Source organism: Dermacentor albipictus, chromosome 7 (assembly GCF_038994185.2).
Source record: "Dermacentor albipictus isolate Rhodes 1998 colony chromosome 7, USDA_Dalb.pri_finalv2, whole genome shotgun sequence".
NCBI lineage: Eukaryota > Metazoa > Arthropoda > Arachnida > Ixodida > Ixodidae > Dermacentor > Dermacentor albipictus.
In genome coordinates this window covers 1,603,961-1,620,859 of record NC_091827.1, presented here as the reverse complement: position 1 = coordinate 1,620,859, position 16,899 = coordinate 1,603,961, and the positions used below count along the sequence as shown (strand labels likewise).

Sequence of the window (16,899 nt, the reverse complement as noted above, 5' to 3'; positions counted from 1 at the left end):
AACCCACATATGCTACCTGAAGGCATCAATGTTGCCGGATTCGAGACCCTCGTTATGTAATAAACGAGAAGAAAGGGGGTTAACCGAGGGACCCGATAATTATTAGTCATATAATGAGAAGCCAACAAACACTGACACCAAGTACAACATAGGGGAAATTGCATGTGCTTAATAAATGAAATAAAGTAATGATAAATTAATGGAAATTAAAGTGGATGAAAAAACAACTTGCCGCAGGTGGGAACCGAACCCACAACCTTCGCATGTCGCGTGCGATGCTCTACCAATTGAGCTACCGCGGCGGCGTTTCCCCATCCACTTTTCTTGGGTATTTATGTGTACTAGTAGAACCCTGGGAGTGTTAGCCAGCGCCCCCACTCACAGACCTAGGCGGCGGACGTGGAACGTCTTTTTTGCCGCAGGCGTCACGAGAACGTGATCTTTTCGGGTGAAGGCAACTGGTCAATAAACCCACATATGCTACCTGAAGGCATCAATGTTGCCGGATTCGAGACCCTCGTTATGTAATAAACGAGAAGAAAGGGGGTTAACCGAGGGACCCGATAATTATTAGTCATATAATGAGAAGCCAACAAACACTGACACCAAGTACAACATAGGGGAAATTGCATGTGCTTAATGAATGAAATAAAGTAATGATAAATTAATGGAAATTAAAGTGGATGAAAAAACAACTTGCCGCAGGTGGGAACCGAACCCACAACCTTCGCATGTCGCGTGCGATGCTCTACCTACACCGCCGCGGTAGCTCAATTGGTAGAGCATCGCACGCGACATGCGAAGGTTGTGGGTTCGGTTCCCACCTGCGGCAAGTTGTTTTTTCATCCACTTTAATTTCCATTAATTTATCATTACTTTATTTCATTTATTAAGCACATGCAATTTCCCCTATGTTGTACTTGGTGTCAGTGTTTGTTGGCTTCTCATTATATGACTAATAATTATCGGGTCCCTCGGTTAACCCCCTTTCTTCTCGTTTATATATATATATATATATATATATATATATATATACACACATAATGAAAGGGGGTTTATTGCAGCTCGTACGCGGGATCGCAAGTAGCGCTTGATCGCGAGTCCTAGGCGTTCGCATCAGCAGCTCGGGTCTCGCGCCGCAGCGGCGGCAGTCCGCACAGCGCCGCCTGCATATTGCCCACTACACCCGCGGCGAAGAGGAGCCACCCTGGCGTCCGAAGGGGATGATGACACGATAAGGGGGTCGTGGTACGGCTTCAGGCGGCTGACGCGAACCGTCTCGCGGCCACGGCGGCGTTTGTCCGAAGATGGCGTCACCGGTTCGACCACATAATTCACCGGCGATGTACACGCGACGACCCGGTACGGACCCTGATATTTCGGAGCAAGCTTTGGGCTAATAAATTTGGAACTAAATAACTTCGAATTTGAAGGACAACACTATGTGCAAATTAGTGGGACGTCTATGGGTACGCGAATTGGCCCGAACTACGCCAATATATTTATGGGTCAGCTAGAAGATAAATTTTTGCTAACCAGGACCTTAAAACCTTTTTACTACAAACGTTACATTGACGATGTTTTTCTGATTTGGCCTCATGGGGAACAGGAACTGCTTTCTTTCATATCTGACTTTAACAATGCCCATCCATCTATATCATTTTCTCACACGTATTCTGCATCTACTATTAACTTCCTTGACGTCAGCGTTTCAGTGCTAAATGATAAACTATCTACTGCCTTATACAAAAAGCCGACAGATAGATGTCAATATTTACACTTCGATAGCAGTCACGTTAAACATTGCAAGACCAGCATTCCTTATAGCCAAGCCTTACGTTTTAAAAGAATTTGTTCTGAGCAATCAGAGTTTCAAAAGAATTGTGGTACCCTAAAAAACGCTTTAGCCAAACAAAATTACCCACCACAATTAATTGACGATGCAATAAAACGCGCAGACGTGCATGACCGAAGGACGCTTCTTTGCATTAAGAACAAACCGACTCCCTCACCCCAGGCAAATCTTGTCCTAACCCACACTGCGTCAGTCTCAAATGTTTCGCATGTATTAAAGAAACACCACAATATTCTAATGCAAAGTGAACGCCTCAAAAACATATTTTCTGATCCGCCTAAAGCAGTATACCGTAAAGCTAGAAATATTCGAGATATACTAGCATCATCATCTAAGACTGACTGCCCTGATGCCATCGGATGCCATCCTTGTCGAAAACCGCGATGTAAAGTATGTCCCTACATGGCCACATCGCAACAGGTTACTAGTACGTCTTCAAACTTTTGTTTAAAAATCAAAGGCGATTTCGATTGTGACACAAAAAACGTAATATATATGCTTGAATGTACGCTCTGCAAAAAACGGTACATCGGACAAACAGAAGGGCCTTTCAGATTCCGCGTTAACAATCATAAATCCCACGCTAACACGTTGCCCAACCTGCCCATCTCAAAACACGTACATCTTCCTGACCACTCATTTGATAAACTGAAAGTCACGTTGCTTGAATCTGGATTTCGCTCAAATTATGATAGAGAAGCCCGCGAATCCTTCCTTATCTATAAGTTTGATACTGTCGCGTGTGGTATGAATGAATGTGTAGGAAAATTGAGTTGCCTGTCTTTGTAGCCCGTCACTTGTCCCTTCTTCTACTAGTACGTCGCTATTCCCCTTTTGCTGTGTCTGTGTTTGCTTGATAACATAGCACATGTTGAGCGCATATCGACGTTTTGTTGTCACGTGGCGATTGGTTCTTACGATTCATTTCGGTACGTTTTTATACTTTGTATCTTAGATTATATGTTTGCAATCGCCATCGGTCTATACACGTGTCAGCTATCCTTTGAACGATTCGGATGTATTTTGTTCGCCCATTTTATTCGTTTTTCATGTTAACGTATCTTCATTTGGTTGATAAGCGCATGCATATTAACTGTAGTGACACCATGCAATGTATTCTGATGAAGGCCGGACCCCGGCCGAAACGTCAATAAACCGCTTCATACGCGCGTCTACTTCACTGTATATATATATATATACATATATATATATATATATATATATATATATATATATATATATATATATATATATATATATATATATATATATATATATATATATATATATATATATATATATAAAGCTGCAATCACCTTTCATGCTCTACTTGTTTGCTGGCGTAAAGCGTTCGCATGCGACACATTCATTACCGTGCAATTGTGTTACGATTTTTCTTCTACGAGCGAACTTGTGCAGCCCAAATAAGTTTCACGTGTATTGCAGTGACACAAAGCACCACGGAACATAAATTTCGATAGCGACAATATATAGCGGTGTCAGAATTTGCGTGAAAGACGTCGCATGGATTGGCGTATGCGCAGCACAGTAGCGCGAATACAAGTGTCATGGCACCAATGCAACTAAAAAGAGAAACAAAACAAAAATCAAGAAAACAAAAGGTTGGCTGCGTGCAGACGTAATTTCGCGCGCTTCTTTTTGTCGAGACTGCGCGAGCTCCAGCACGTGACTCTGCTCGACCAATAGGGACGCGCAGACTTCATCACCTGCCCTCGCTTGAGGGCCCTGGCGGAAAGAATGAAGAATGTGGCTGCCGTTAGTTTTATTCAGGTAGCTTGGTCAGCTTAGTGGCAGCAGTATCAACTTGAGAAGCGGAGCTCAGCCAGCGTTTGTAGTTCCGCACGGTGTTGTTACGGCAGCAGTATCTTGTGTCTTAAGATACACGATACACTCTCTCATGTATCGGAAATAGACGTCTTGCCAGACGTATCATGATACAGATAAAGATACCCAAAGAGTATGTACGATAGTGTCTAATATAGTATCTAAGGTAGAGGCAGTAGCTAAGATACATGCATCCTCGATACTGCCTACCACTGAATTTTTTGTGTGTGTGTGTGGTATACGCTGATCATACCAGCCTGTTCCTCTCTAGCCATAATATTGATCACCTGGTACAAAAACTCGCATAGTTCGTTGTAAATTATCGGTTTGGTCTCGCAATGGTGCTCTCGAGGTTAAGAGGACTAAATAAAAAGCAGTCTTATTTAAGGCAACAGGAAAACCGTCTCGCCTGAATGAAGTGTTATTCCTGGACGATAAGTCCATTGAAATTCTAAGGCAAACACACATTATTGGGTGTTCAGAAGGTATGGGCGTATCACATTGCGAAATCATTTGTGCATCGGGCGGCGGTGCTTTACGATGCCTCTGTCAATTTCCAGAGAAAAGCACAGTTGGAGACATGTGCCGTATCTGAGTCGCATTTGAATTGTCGTGCGCTTGTGTCGTCTGCCACGTGCACCGCGTAAAGAAATGTTCGCCCACTTGATCGTTTTCAGAAACTAGCACTTCGCCAAGTAGCGAACGTTACCATTATCTTGCATTGTAGCGCGAAGTGACAGACAGGACGTTTCGTATTTCCATCCTCTGGTCAACTTATCGTTAAACGCAGAATAATGAGTAATCAATCTTTACTAATCCCTGCAATTGCATTCCTTTTCGGTCGCCTATGAAAAAGTTTTACAGAGCCTTTTTACAACGCACATCAGGGCTTGAACGTGAAAGAAGTTATATACGCACCCGCGGCCAGGACACGTGGTTAGTACCGTGCAGTCGCACAAATTACCCACGCCAGTCGTTAAGATTCATTTTCGCTTTTAAATGGGTACGAGAAAGAAAGTGTGATTGTAAGTACGTTAACCCTAAAACAAATTAGAGCGTATTTTTTTAAGCAAGGACAAGTATATATATAAAAAAAGGGGAGAACCCTAATTTGTATTCTACATTGATTTGCCGCATGCCATAGCCATTGCGCTCCATGTTCTTTCTCATTACATTTACCATGATAACGTGCGTCTTAGGCGTGCTTACACCAGTGTTTTTTTTTTTTTTTTGGCCGTATATGCATTGCGGAATGTGCTCTTAATGCATCCCAAGTGTGCCACTTATCTTTCCTTTCGAACTGCGTTGTTCACCGCCGCAGGGCGACGCGGCCGCCGTGGAGCGGCTCGTCGAGGCGGCCGTGGGCGCCGGCTACCGGCACATCGACACCTCGCACGCGGCCCACAACGAGGCGGCCATCGGCGCCGCCCTGCGCCGCGTCATCGCCGCCGGGCAGGTCAGGCGCGAGGAGCTGTTCGTCGTCACCAAGGTGGGTCCGCGCGAATCGTCACGGCACGATTCTCCCATGTCGCGAGCAACCTGGCTGGCATTCTCGTCCTCGCGTTGAACCGTACTTTTTAAGCGTTAATTCTTTCTTTTTTTTTTTGACGAGAGAATGAAAATACGCAAAGAGGAACGTCGGTCACACCAGAAGACGGAGGAAACACGTTTCGGCTCCTCTGACAGGAGCGCAATTTTATATATTTATTAATGAATGCTGCATTTTCTTTAAGGAACATAGCAGGGTGGGTACAGAAAACTTAAAACATGCAGGCATGAACAAACAACCAAAATATGATATACCACTAATTTCAACGCAATATACAATGAAAACAAGCTACAAAACCAAAAGTATAGTATATAACATAATTACAATACAACGTGTTATACAATACAGTAATTAGTGACGGTCGAGTGCGGCTCCTTTAATACAATCCCGATGTAGTCTACGACAAGACGTCATTAGAAAAGGTATTCCAAACAACAAGATCCACAAAATAATGAATACTTATAACAAATTATTCGTCGAGTTAAAGGTGTTATCATCTTACGTGTCGTTTTCAAGTGACATAACCCGAAGAATACGCAAGTATATCTGAGCTGTTAACATGCCCATTTGATAACTGGAAAGAGAACTGGAGGCGACTCCTGCCCACTGCAAGCCACTTCTAGTCAACAGCTCTGCGCCGCAGAGAGCTATGGAGGAATCGCAAGGCTTTCTTTTGCACTTCTTTTACATTATGCTAAGTGAAAGATCCCATATCATCACTTGACATTCGAACATAGGACGAATAAGCGCTTTATGCGCTAGAATGCGAACAGGGGGAGTAGTGTACATTAACGTGCGATTGAGAAAAAAACTTTACAAAGGCAGTTTCCGGTAATTGTATCAATGTAGTTGATCCACGTACGTTAGATAATTTCTGATCCCTAATCCAAGAGGTTTTTGTTCTGTAACTTCTGGTAGACGTTATTACTGCCTACTGATACAATTAAAAGTTTTCTTCAGTGTTATATTCATATACACTGTTTTGTGGTAATTTCCATTTGCCATACCTGGCAGCAGCCCGTGACATTGCCATATCGGTTATTTAGTCCAATCTGGTCCTCAGCTGAAAATATTTCATGTACTCGTCACACTCTTCAGCATAAAACTTTACATTTACAGAAAGATCGGCGACAATATTGTTAAACAACAGAAACAAAAGCGCTAAAAGTATGGAACCATGGCGGACTGAAGTAACTTTACCAGAAGGGGTTTCCTTTAGGGATTAAGAAAGTAGGCATGTATCCACGATAGCAGTTTCGTACTTTTTTATGTATTACAAATTATGCAGCAAGATTTTCTGCGAAATCTCAGCAAATGTCTTTGAAAGTCCGCAAAAATTGCATCTACATGCTTTCCTTCAACGCAGGAGCAAAATCGTGGATGATTTAGAACATATGCGCGCTGGTTGAATATCCACGGCAACGCCTATGCTGTGCATTTGTTATTTTGAAGAAAAGAAAGAAACAAAATGTGTTGATGCACTGTGTGCTGTAACGAGCTCCCGCGGCGCTTCGCCACGGGAGAGGAGGGCACGGACGCGCTGGCTCGCCTGCAAAACCGCGCGGGCGAGCGCGCAAGCAGCACGCCTCGGTCATGGCCTCCAAGATTTACCCCCGCGCGCGGCCACCGTGGCTGATCTCGGAGGCCATGCCTCGGCAGAAGATGCGCGGCCCCAGCGCAACGCGGCTCGGCGCGCCAAGCGACGAGAAGACGCCGCTCTTCGTAGGCGCGATGTCGAAGCTAAACGGCAGGAGTAGTCCCCCACTGTGTTAGTGCTTTCGCAGTAGCCCCGGGAACTGCTGCAGGCTCCCCGATTTCTTGAATGCGAAGGATTGCTTGGCGAACATCAGCCACTATGTCAGTATCTGTCGAGCCACCTACGTCTTGGCGCTTTCGTGGTCGTTTCATGAACTTGGTAAGTACAAAAATTGGCATAGTATTAGTAGAGTGTATGACGAACATAAATGATAGGTCATGACATAAAAAAAATGGCTGTGGCTTAGGTAAGGTTAAGCCCAGGATGCGAAGCATACTAGCCTTTATTTTAGTTGTTGAACCACTGTTTAGCCTGGTGAACTGCTGTTGCTTGGCTATATTTGGTTCGGCTAGACGAAGAAACAACTCATGCATTACTGCTTCGCCTTCAAGAGTGGAACGCGACAGCGTTCCCGTCGACCCGCCAAGGGGTGTAAGACAATGGGCTACGGCGCAGCGACTACGCGCCCCGCATTGGACGCGGTGAGCGTCGAGCAACGAAATGTGCGCCTGAGCAAGCGACGCACGCCTGAGCCTTAGAAACAGCTCGTTTCTAAGGCAACACCGCATTCACTAGAGGCGCTCTTGTACCGCTTTGAAGCATCGTACTCGTGGCTCAGTGGTAGCGTCTCCGTCTCACACTCCGGAGACCCTGGTTCGATTCCCACCCAGCCCACCTTGCAAGAGTTGACCCAAAGGCACCTAGAAACAAGCGCAGCTGCTTATATACCACCGCGACGCCGCGAGCGACGGCGCGACTTGGAGCCCCGTTTCTCCTCTGTCGTGACGTCACGGTGTCACGTGGTATGGCATGGGGTCAAAGGTCATTGAAGGCGACACCGCCGCGCCTGAGGAGCTGGGTTGAGCTCTCGTAATATGCTTCGCATAAAAGAAAGAAAGAAGGAACTTTACAAACAGGCCCATTCACCAATGCCAATCCACTGACAAGGGAATAAAACTATAGTTGCAAGTAGCGCGCTGTTGCGTGTGTTTCTCTTCTGCGGGTCTCGTCAAAATGTTGCGAAATCCAACCATTAATACGCTATACCAACACGCCCAAACTTCAACCTTGGCAAGTATAGCCCACCAGTCCTACAACCGCGGTATATATACTTTCCCGAAGGCATCCGCCTGTCGCCTCAAGCCACTACGTGCGTCACTCTGCTGTCGTTAATATCTGTCCCTGACGGCGTCTATGCACTATGTCCCACCGCTGATATACTGCTTGAAATTTGGCCGTTTCCCATACCGCGCTCACTGTTATAGGCAGATTTCGCTCCCTCTCCACAATTTTAACTGTTCGACTCAAATTGTTCCCAGAGGCATCTCTTTGGGCGACATCTCGCCTGTGAACGATTGCAAGATATCGGCTCTTGGCGCAGAAATTCCGTCGCCCTCTACAGGAGCCTCCGATTCACCGACGAACTTAGCAAGATGATTGTAGCTGATCTTCTTCTGGCACAAGCTGCTGACCTCCGTCGTCTGTTGAAAACCTACCGCGATGTTTTTTACTTTGATGGCCCCCCTTTAGCCCAGGCATCGGTGGTCACCCATCGTATTTACACCGGAGACGCCAATCCGATGCGCCGCCGCCGAAGTTGGCGCCTTTTGTGAATTACAGGCCACTCAACAAAATCACACGCAAGAATCTGTACCCCTTGCCGCGTCTTGATGACGCCTTGGACTACTTGTACGGAGCCAGGTAACTTTCACTGATAGACCTCCTATCAGGCTATTGGCAAATCTCGGTAGATGACATGGACCGTGAGAAAACCGGCTTCGTAACACCTGACGGTCTCTACCAATATAAGGTTATGCCGTTAGGCCTTTGGCTCCGTTAACATTCGAAAGAATGATGGACTCCTTACTTCGAGGCTATAAATGGTCCACATGTCTGCGTTATCTAAGCGATGCCATAGTCTTTTCACCAACTTTCACGAGTCGTCTAACGCATCTGTCGGCTATTCTTGCTGGTTTCCGACGCTCCAGCGTGCAATTGAACTCAGTCATCCCACTGACTGACACCGTGATGCATCAGCCGACGGAGGCGACAGCACGGTGAACGAAACGAACGCTCGTTTAACGCGCGCGCGCTGTATTCGGTGAAGGCGCACGCCCAACGCCTTTTCACCTGTGGACGAGGCGCACGATACACCAAGTGCCACTTTGGACGTCGTCGAATTACCGTTCTTGGCCATCTCGTCAGTGCCGCTGGCGTTCATCCCGACCCTGACAATATTCGCGCGGCCCAGAACTTTCCGTTTTCCGCCGCAGACGGGACAAGCTTTGTTGGGCTTTTCAGTCGTTTTTATCAAGGATTTCGCCGAAACTGCTCTCACCGACTTACTTAAGACGTACGTTCCTTTCACATCCGCCCTCGTGCGCCTGATCACGGCACCTTAACTGCTGGCTCATGTTCCATGTGCCGCCACTGAATTTCACACGGATGTCAGTGGCCATAGAATTGGGGCAGCACTTGTTCAATGGCAGCGTAACGCAGAGCGCGTAATTGCATACGCCAGCCGCCTGCTGTCACCCGCCGAGAGGAAGTTTTCAATCACCGAACGGGAGTGCCCCTGCAGCGTTAATTTGGGCAGTTGCCAAATACATGTACGGCCGCACATTTTCCGTGGTTACCGATCACCGCGCCTTGTGCTGGCTCCGCCCACTTAAGGACGCCATTGGAGGATTGGGTAGTTGGGCGCTGCGGCTCCAAGAATATTCATTTGCTGTTTTATACAAGTCAGGCCGTTTGCACAAGAACGCCGACTGCCTCTCCCGTCATCCTGTCGACCGCCCTGAATATTATGCGCATGACACCGACTTTTGCGTCCTGGCCATTTCTGATCTGCAAGACATCCGCACTGAACAACAGCGTGATGACTACCTACGTGTTCTCATCGATCGTCTCGATTCTGGACGTCCGGATTCTACTCTGCGCATGTTCGTGCTCCGAGACGACATTCTCTATACCGTCGCAGCTTACGCACTGAAGGACCAGGATTGTTACTGGTTGTACTACGCCATCTCCGGACATGAGTTCCTGCGCAATTTCGTGGCGCTCCCCGCCCCGCCTCTCTCTTCCCTACTGCAGGCCACCTCGGAGTTACAGGTTATGTTATTTAACCAAGGGAGGCAAGATCTTTGTGGGCTATTTGGTTCATATTTAGAACTGAGGTTGATCAGATGTAAGATGTATGTGGTTTTGCAGATGTATTTGCGACTGCTGTACGCATGCCTATGCTGGAAAAGGTATAAAATGGCTGGAGAATTTCAAATAAGCTTTCAGTCGGCAGTCATCGCTTGCCCGTGGTATTTGTTTCCTCGTGTCCTTGTTTTATTCGCGCTGTTCAAGCTCAGTTCTAAACCAATAGAGGCGCCAGTCAGAAAAAGACGATTTGACGTGCAGAGGTGGAATCGCTCTCGACAGCCATCTTGTTTATGCATCGCTGTCTTTCGTGTAAATTTTGTGAATACTTCTTTATATGTGACTACTTCAACGTAACAATATCATGACATGTGTGTCATGTTAGTTATGAAAGAGCCGCCTATGTCTTGGTGCTCTCATGGTCGTTTCGTTAACTTGGTATATACCGCAACTGGCATCGAAGACAGCGATGATATCCACCACCTAAATGATCTTGAAACAACGCTAGGAGAAAAACTATCCACAAGTTGCTCTCGATAGAGGTTACGATGTCGCGCCAAGATTCGAGAGACAGTCGGAATTAGCCAAGAAACAGCCTACACCAGAATCTGACAGACCGCGAGCCTTTATGACAATATATTCTAATGCCCTTCCAAGCACAAACAACATCCTACGAAAATACCGCCCATTATTATCAAGTAACGAGCGTCGAGAAAAGCGTTCTCGGATGTACCCAGGGCTACCTATCGCCGCAACAGAAACTTGAGAGACACGCTACTGCACGCAAAATCATTTCCCCGTAATAAAAGGACGTCGTCGCCCCAGGTATACAAAACCTGCAGGCAGCTTCAAAGTGACATTAAAATTAAAAGCATTGCAAATAGTTATGCACACGAAGTCGAAACCAGCTTTACTTGTATCTTTACTTGTAAGCGTTCGTTCGTGTCTCTTCTTCTTGCGTCGTCTGTTTGGCGCTATAGTACTTCAGTAATATGCACCAACTAGCCCAACAAAAAGTTCTGCTGGAATTACTTGTACAAGTTCGAAAGTGATTTATATGCTTGAATGTTCCTTCTGCAAGAAACAATATATCGGTGAAACGGGACGATCAATGAACGTCAGATTAAACGGACATCGCGCGGACACAGCTAAAAAGCTTCCCAATACCGTCGCCGAGCATTTTAGCCAACTAGGTCATAACTTTGATGAACTTAAGCTCTACATCTTACAGTCATATTTCAGTTCTGAACGAGGAGGAAAATACGGAGAATCATATCTTATCCATAAGTTCAAGACATTGCAACCAATAGGCATAGACGTTTCAATAGGAGCTTTAGAATATAATCACTACGCTAAATTTCGAACTATAGCAACAACAAATAGTTTGGTTGCTTCGTGTCGTTTTTTCCCGTTTTCTTTCCTTTTTTGCTATTCTTTCCGTTTTTTCCCTTTTATTTATCTATTTATTTATTTATTGAACTTGAGTAGTTTATTTAATTTTTTTTTTCACGAGCACCAGTTTCTGGCATGATAGTGTGTATAAGCGTGACTGAACGAGGACGTAGAAAGAAACAGTTACACAGAGAAGCGCTGTCTCTGTGTATCTGTTTCTTTCTACGTCCTCGTTCAATCGCGCTTATATACTCTATTATGGATTCTGACCAACTAGCCCGCCAATGTGTTTGAACAGTTTCTGCCGCTACTTCTATTGTCTCTTTCAGAGACACAATAGCCCACGACCACCAGCGAAACAGGCAATAGAGGGCAGCTGCGCACGCCGTTGACACGCCGTGTGATTCACGGCCGTTTCAATGGTCTTGCGCACAGCACCCTTCCATTCTCAATTCTACACCGTCGCAGCTAACGCGCCTTCGCTCGTTGCCACACCCACCCACCTTACCGTCTCGCCCCGTTAGAAGAACCCTGCCTGTATATATATACGGTGGCGAGGGGAGCATACGTCGCGTTGAAAAATACTAGTCCACTTGCAAAACGTTGGCTCCCGCTTCCACCCTGTTCTCGTTTTGCTCAACAGCCGGCATAGTGGTGTGACAAGGGTGTATGACGAACATAAATGATAAGGCATGACATGAATGTCATGACATGTGTTTCATGTCGGTCATGAGACAGCTGCCAACGGTTTGGTGCTCTCATGATCGTTTTGTTAACTGGATAGGTACCAAAATTGGCATACTATGACGAGAGTGTTGGACGAACATAAATGATAGGTCATGACATGTGTATGTAGGTCATAAAACAGCCGCCTACGTCTTGGTGCTGTCATGGTCGTTTCGTTAACTTGATAGGTACCAAAATTGGCATACTATATGACGAGAGTGTATGACGAACATAAATGATTGGCCATGACATGACTGTCATGACACGCGTATCATGTAGGTCATGAAACAGCCGCCTACGTCTTGGTATGCACCAAAATTGGCATACTATGAATAAAGTGTTTGACGAACATAAATGATAGGTCATGACACAGGTCATGAAACAGCCGCCGACGTCTTGGTGCTCTCATGGTGGTGTCGTTAACTTGGTATGTACCAATATTGGCATAGTATGACAAGAATGTATGCCGAACATAAATGATAGGTCACGACATGAATGTCTTGACATGCGTGTCATGTAGGTCATGAAAGATCCGCCTACGTCTTGGTGCTCTCATGGTTGCTTCTTTAACGTGGTGGGCTGCCGGCTTTTTAAATATCCAGATTGAAATGCCTTCCTCAGAAATGACATCTGATACTGGAGGGAGGCTTACAATAAAGGACGGAAGTTAGTATTTATTTTTTATGTGGACATTACTGAAATGATTATTAATGGTCGTGCAGGCAGCAACGTCGCCACTTACTGTTATTGCGATAGCAATTATATGGACATTCCAGGTGCATTTATGCCGTCGGCGTAGCCGTGAGGTTCCGTATAAAGTCCAAGAGCGATAAAGTAGTCGCAGCGCGCAGTATTATAAGTACGAGAGAAAGCGCGCGAAGGTGAGCTGGCGTTCGCCTCTCAATCTTGCACACGCAAGGGAGGGAAGCGAGCCGTCATCCGTCGCGCTCAAGAGTCCGCGAAAGAGGCTAGGGAGGGGGGCGTTCTACTCCGGGCCGCTGTACGTTGAAAGCCATCTGCACCGGGGACAAAGTCGGCCGCGCGCTTTCCTTCCGCGGCTTCGTTCACGTTGAAACAAGACGTAGCACGAAGGTCATAGCGCTCGCTGCCGTGCTTCGTCACTCCAGCGTTCTTTTTTTTTTTTTGAAAGCGAGTTTCCGTGGTCATCGAGTGGGATATGAGACGCTCATCATCATCATAAAAACTTTATTGTAAGACTGAGGAGTTTGGAGCACACAGGCTCCTGGGCCCCCGCACGACCCCACTGCACTCAAGCGTTTATGTTGCTTCGCTCCCTAACGTTGGCAGCCCGATCAGTAGCCATGGTCTGCACGACCGGGTCTCCAGAGCGCAGCAGGGTCTCCCAGTCCTCCCAGGTCTTCAGGTGCTCGAGGCCCCCCGGGGGAGGATCCGCCGGGCAATGAGAAAGGAGGTGGAGAGCAGAAGCGCGAGGTTCGGGACAGAGATTACGGGCTGATGTGAGGAAAAGTGGGTGATAATGAGAAAGAGTCAGAGGAGATGGGAGAGTGTGAGTTTGTAATCGGCGCCAAAGGGTTGCTTGTCGATTGCTAAGGGATTTGTGCGGTGCGGGGTACAGCTGACGCGCCGCCTTGGAGGCATTCGTCGGCTCGTTGAAAGTGTGCGCGCGCTCCTTCGTGAATCCCGGATCGGAGGCCGCAAGAGCCCGGTTTAAAGAACCTCGGGCTCAGAATGATCTGAAGTGAAGGCGCTAAAATGACGGAGGACAAAAAAGAAACGCACACACACACAGGGCGCCACTTCCAACAATGTTTAATCAGGAAAAAACGCCACTGATTTATACTAGGAGCGCAATCATTTTAGCGCCTTCACTTCAAATCATGCTTGACCAACACGCCCAACTATCCATCCTAACATCGAGCTAAGAGGTTGGCGGCCTCGTTTCCAGGATTCCCGCAGTGCGCGGGCGCCGCGGGCACCCAAGTCAGCTCCACATGACGGGACGGGGGTGCAACAGGCGAGTCCAGTATGCAAAAAGCAGGGACGTGGACTCGGCCTCGTGCGAAATTTAGGATTGCAGTTTTGCAGTCTGATAAAACATACCGTGCTTCTGTGTTGATGATAGCTAGGGCAATGGCGGCTTCCTCTGCAGCTTCGGGAGAGGTGTCTGGGGGGAGTGTGTGCGTTCCAACTGGAGAGAGAGTGTGATCCACCACGACAGCGACCGCTTCATCACACTTGCAGGCTGCGTCTACCCATACGGCGTCCGGTTCCGAGCCGTAGTAACGGTGCAGCGCTGTAGCTCGAGCTCTGCGGCGCTTATCGTGGTGGTCGGGGTGCATGTTACGGGGGAGTGGCTTAATGAGCAGTTCGCGGTGTGAGGGTTTTGGTATGGGGCGTAATGTCGGATCGTTGGCTGGTATCCGGATTCCAAGGGAGTGCAGTATGTACCGGCCAGTGTTGGTTTGTGTGATACGAAGGTATTGTGCTTGGCGGTGTGCGTCTACAAGTTCCCCGATTGAGTTGTGGAGGCCTAATTGTAAGAGTCGGTCGGTAGGTGTATTTGTGGGAAGCTGGAGGGCGACTTTGTATGTCCGGCGAAAAGTAGCGTCCATGGCGTCAGTTTCACGGCGAGAGAGCTTGAGATAGGGGGTGGAGTAGAGTACACGGCTGAGTACAAAGGCGTGAACAAGTCGGCATAGATCACGCTCCCTCATGCCTCTGTGGTGGCCCGAGACCCGGCGGATAAGGTGCGAGATCGCCCCTACTACCTGCCTGAGTCTCCGGCGTGTAGTCGTGTGCTTCCCATCACTCTGGATATGCATACCAAGTATCCTGATGTTTTCGACCTCTGGTATCGGTCTACCGTCCAGCTCGATGACGATGGGGGAGCAGGGCAAGTTGCGGTTCTTGGGATGAATGCACAGCAGCTCGGACTTCTCTGGGGAACAAGAAAGTCCTACACTAACTGCATAGTTTTGGGTCAGATTGGTGGCTGCTTGGATGGTGTCCTTTATGGCGCCATCACTGCCATGGGTAGTCCATAGCGTAATGTCGTCTGCGTAGAGAGTGTGTTTCATGTGAGGAACGGTTGCCAATTGTCGTGCTAGGGGGATGAGTGTGATATTAAATAAGAAAGGTGAGAGGACGGAGCCTTGCGGGGTGCCTACGCTTTTTAGTGAGTATGTGGGGTAGGTGAGCGGGCCGAAATGAAGCTCGGCCGTGCGTGCTATGAGGAATGCCTGAATGTAGGTGTACGTACGTGCGCCCACATTCAGTGGGGAGAGTGCAGTCATGATCGCGTGATGTTCGACGCGATCAAAGGCTTTGGATAAATCCAAAGCCAGGACTGCCTTGGTGTGGCTTGGAATGAGCGGATCGAAGATATCATGGGTGATTTGCAACATGGCGTCTTGTGTGGACAAATGGGGGCGGAATCCCACCATGCTGTGAGGGTATAAGTCATGGTCTGTCATCTGCTGTGCGAGCATCGCTGATACCACATGCTCGAAAAGCTTTCCGAGACACGAGGTTAGCGAGATTGGGCGAAGGTTTTGGAGTGTAAGTGGTTTGTTGGGCTTCGGAATGAAGATTACCTTTGCGTGTCGCCAGGACTGGGGGAGGGTGCCCTCTTTCCAGCACTGGTTGAAGTACTCCGTGATGCGAGTAATCGATTGATTGTAGAGATTACGAAGCGTTGTGTTGGTGACCTGGTCGGGGCCGGGCGCGGAATTGGTGCGGAGAGTCATAAGGGCTGCTCTGACCTCGGCCTCTGTTATGTCGGTGTCGAGTTCGGGGTTCGGCTGTCCTGTGTATGAGGGGAGAGGAGATGGTATGCCAGGTGAAGTGTATGTGTCGCGGAGTGTACCCAAGAGAGCATCGGGGTTGTTCATGTGTGTGTTTATGAGCCGGGAGACGTGGTGCTGGGTGGTGTTTTTTGTTTTCGATGGATCGATGAGGTGTCGAAGGAGGTGCCACGCTCTTTTGGTTGTCAGTTTGAGCGGCAGAGCTGCTCCGAATGTAGTTGAATTTGGGATTGTAAAGCGGCTAAGCGTTTCTTTAGTGTTCTGTTATGTTTACCCCGTTTCCACCTTTCTAGGAGGCTGTGGTAGGCTTCCCAGAGGTGGGCGAGTCGGGTGTCTAGTGTCGGGGTGTCTGTGGTGGTTTCTATCAGCTGCGTATGGTGTTGGATGTCAGTCTGAAGTGAGTCTACTCAGTCGGTGATGTCGGTGATGGGGTTGTCAGGGAGGGCTCCTTCCTGTCCTAAAGCTTTCTTCCGCTCTTGGTTCCGTCTTAACTTTGCGGAATAAGATGTGTTCATGTTTTCTTCTGCGCGCATGACACCATGATTGGTGAATTAGCTCATATGCATATGTTTATTAGTTGATACGACCGATAAAACTACTATGCTTACTTCGTATAGCTGTCCACTTATTTGCTATTGCAATCGATGCTTTGCCTTTCGGGTGTAACTGCGGCTTCTTTTTCAATCTAAAAGACATACGTCGATAGAGCACGTGCCAGAGTTGATCTCCCTGCAAGATATGCCTGGGCATATTTTAGTAAAAGGTGGTAATTGTTTTATAAAATGTTTATATTCGTCACGGCAACTACCTTCGTTTTTTTCTTCGTGTATTTCACCACTCTCTG

At 47.5% G+C, this 16,899-nt stretch overlaps 1 protein-coding gene across 3 annotated transcripts in view; it reads left to right on the top strand.

Annotated features, from left to right (window-relative positions):
• The window catches only part of LOC135918016 (1,5-anhydro-D-fructose reductase-like), a 217,370-nt gene that overhangs the window by 17,943 nt on the left and 182,528 nt on the right, over nt 1-16,899 (top strand). For all 3 annotated transcript variants that reach the window (XM_070521489.1, XM_070521488.1, XM_065451682.2), the window contains one exon: nt 5,022-5,189. In XM_070521489.1, coding sequence (XP_070377590.1) covers nt 5,022-5,189 — 168 coding nt within the window. The remainder of the gene's footprint in view (nt 1-5,021; nt 5,190-16,899) is intronic.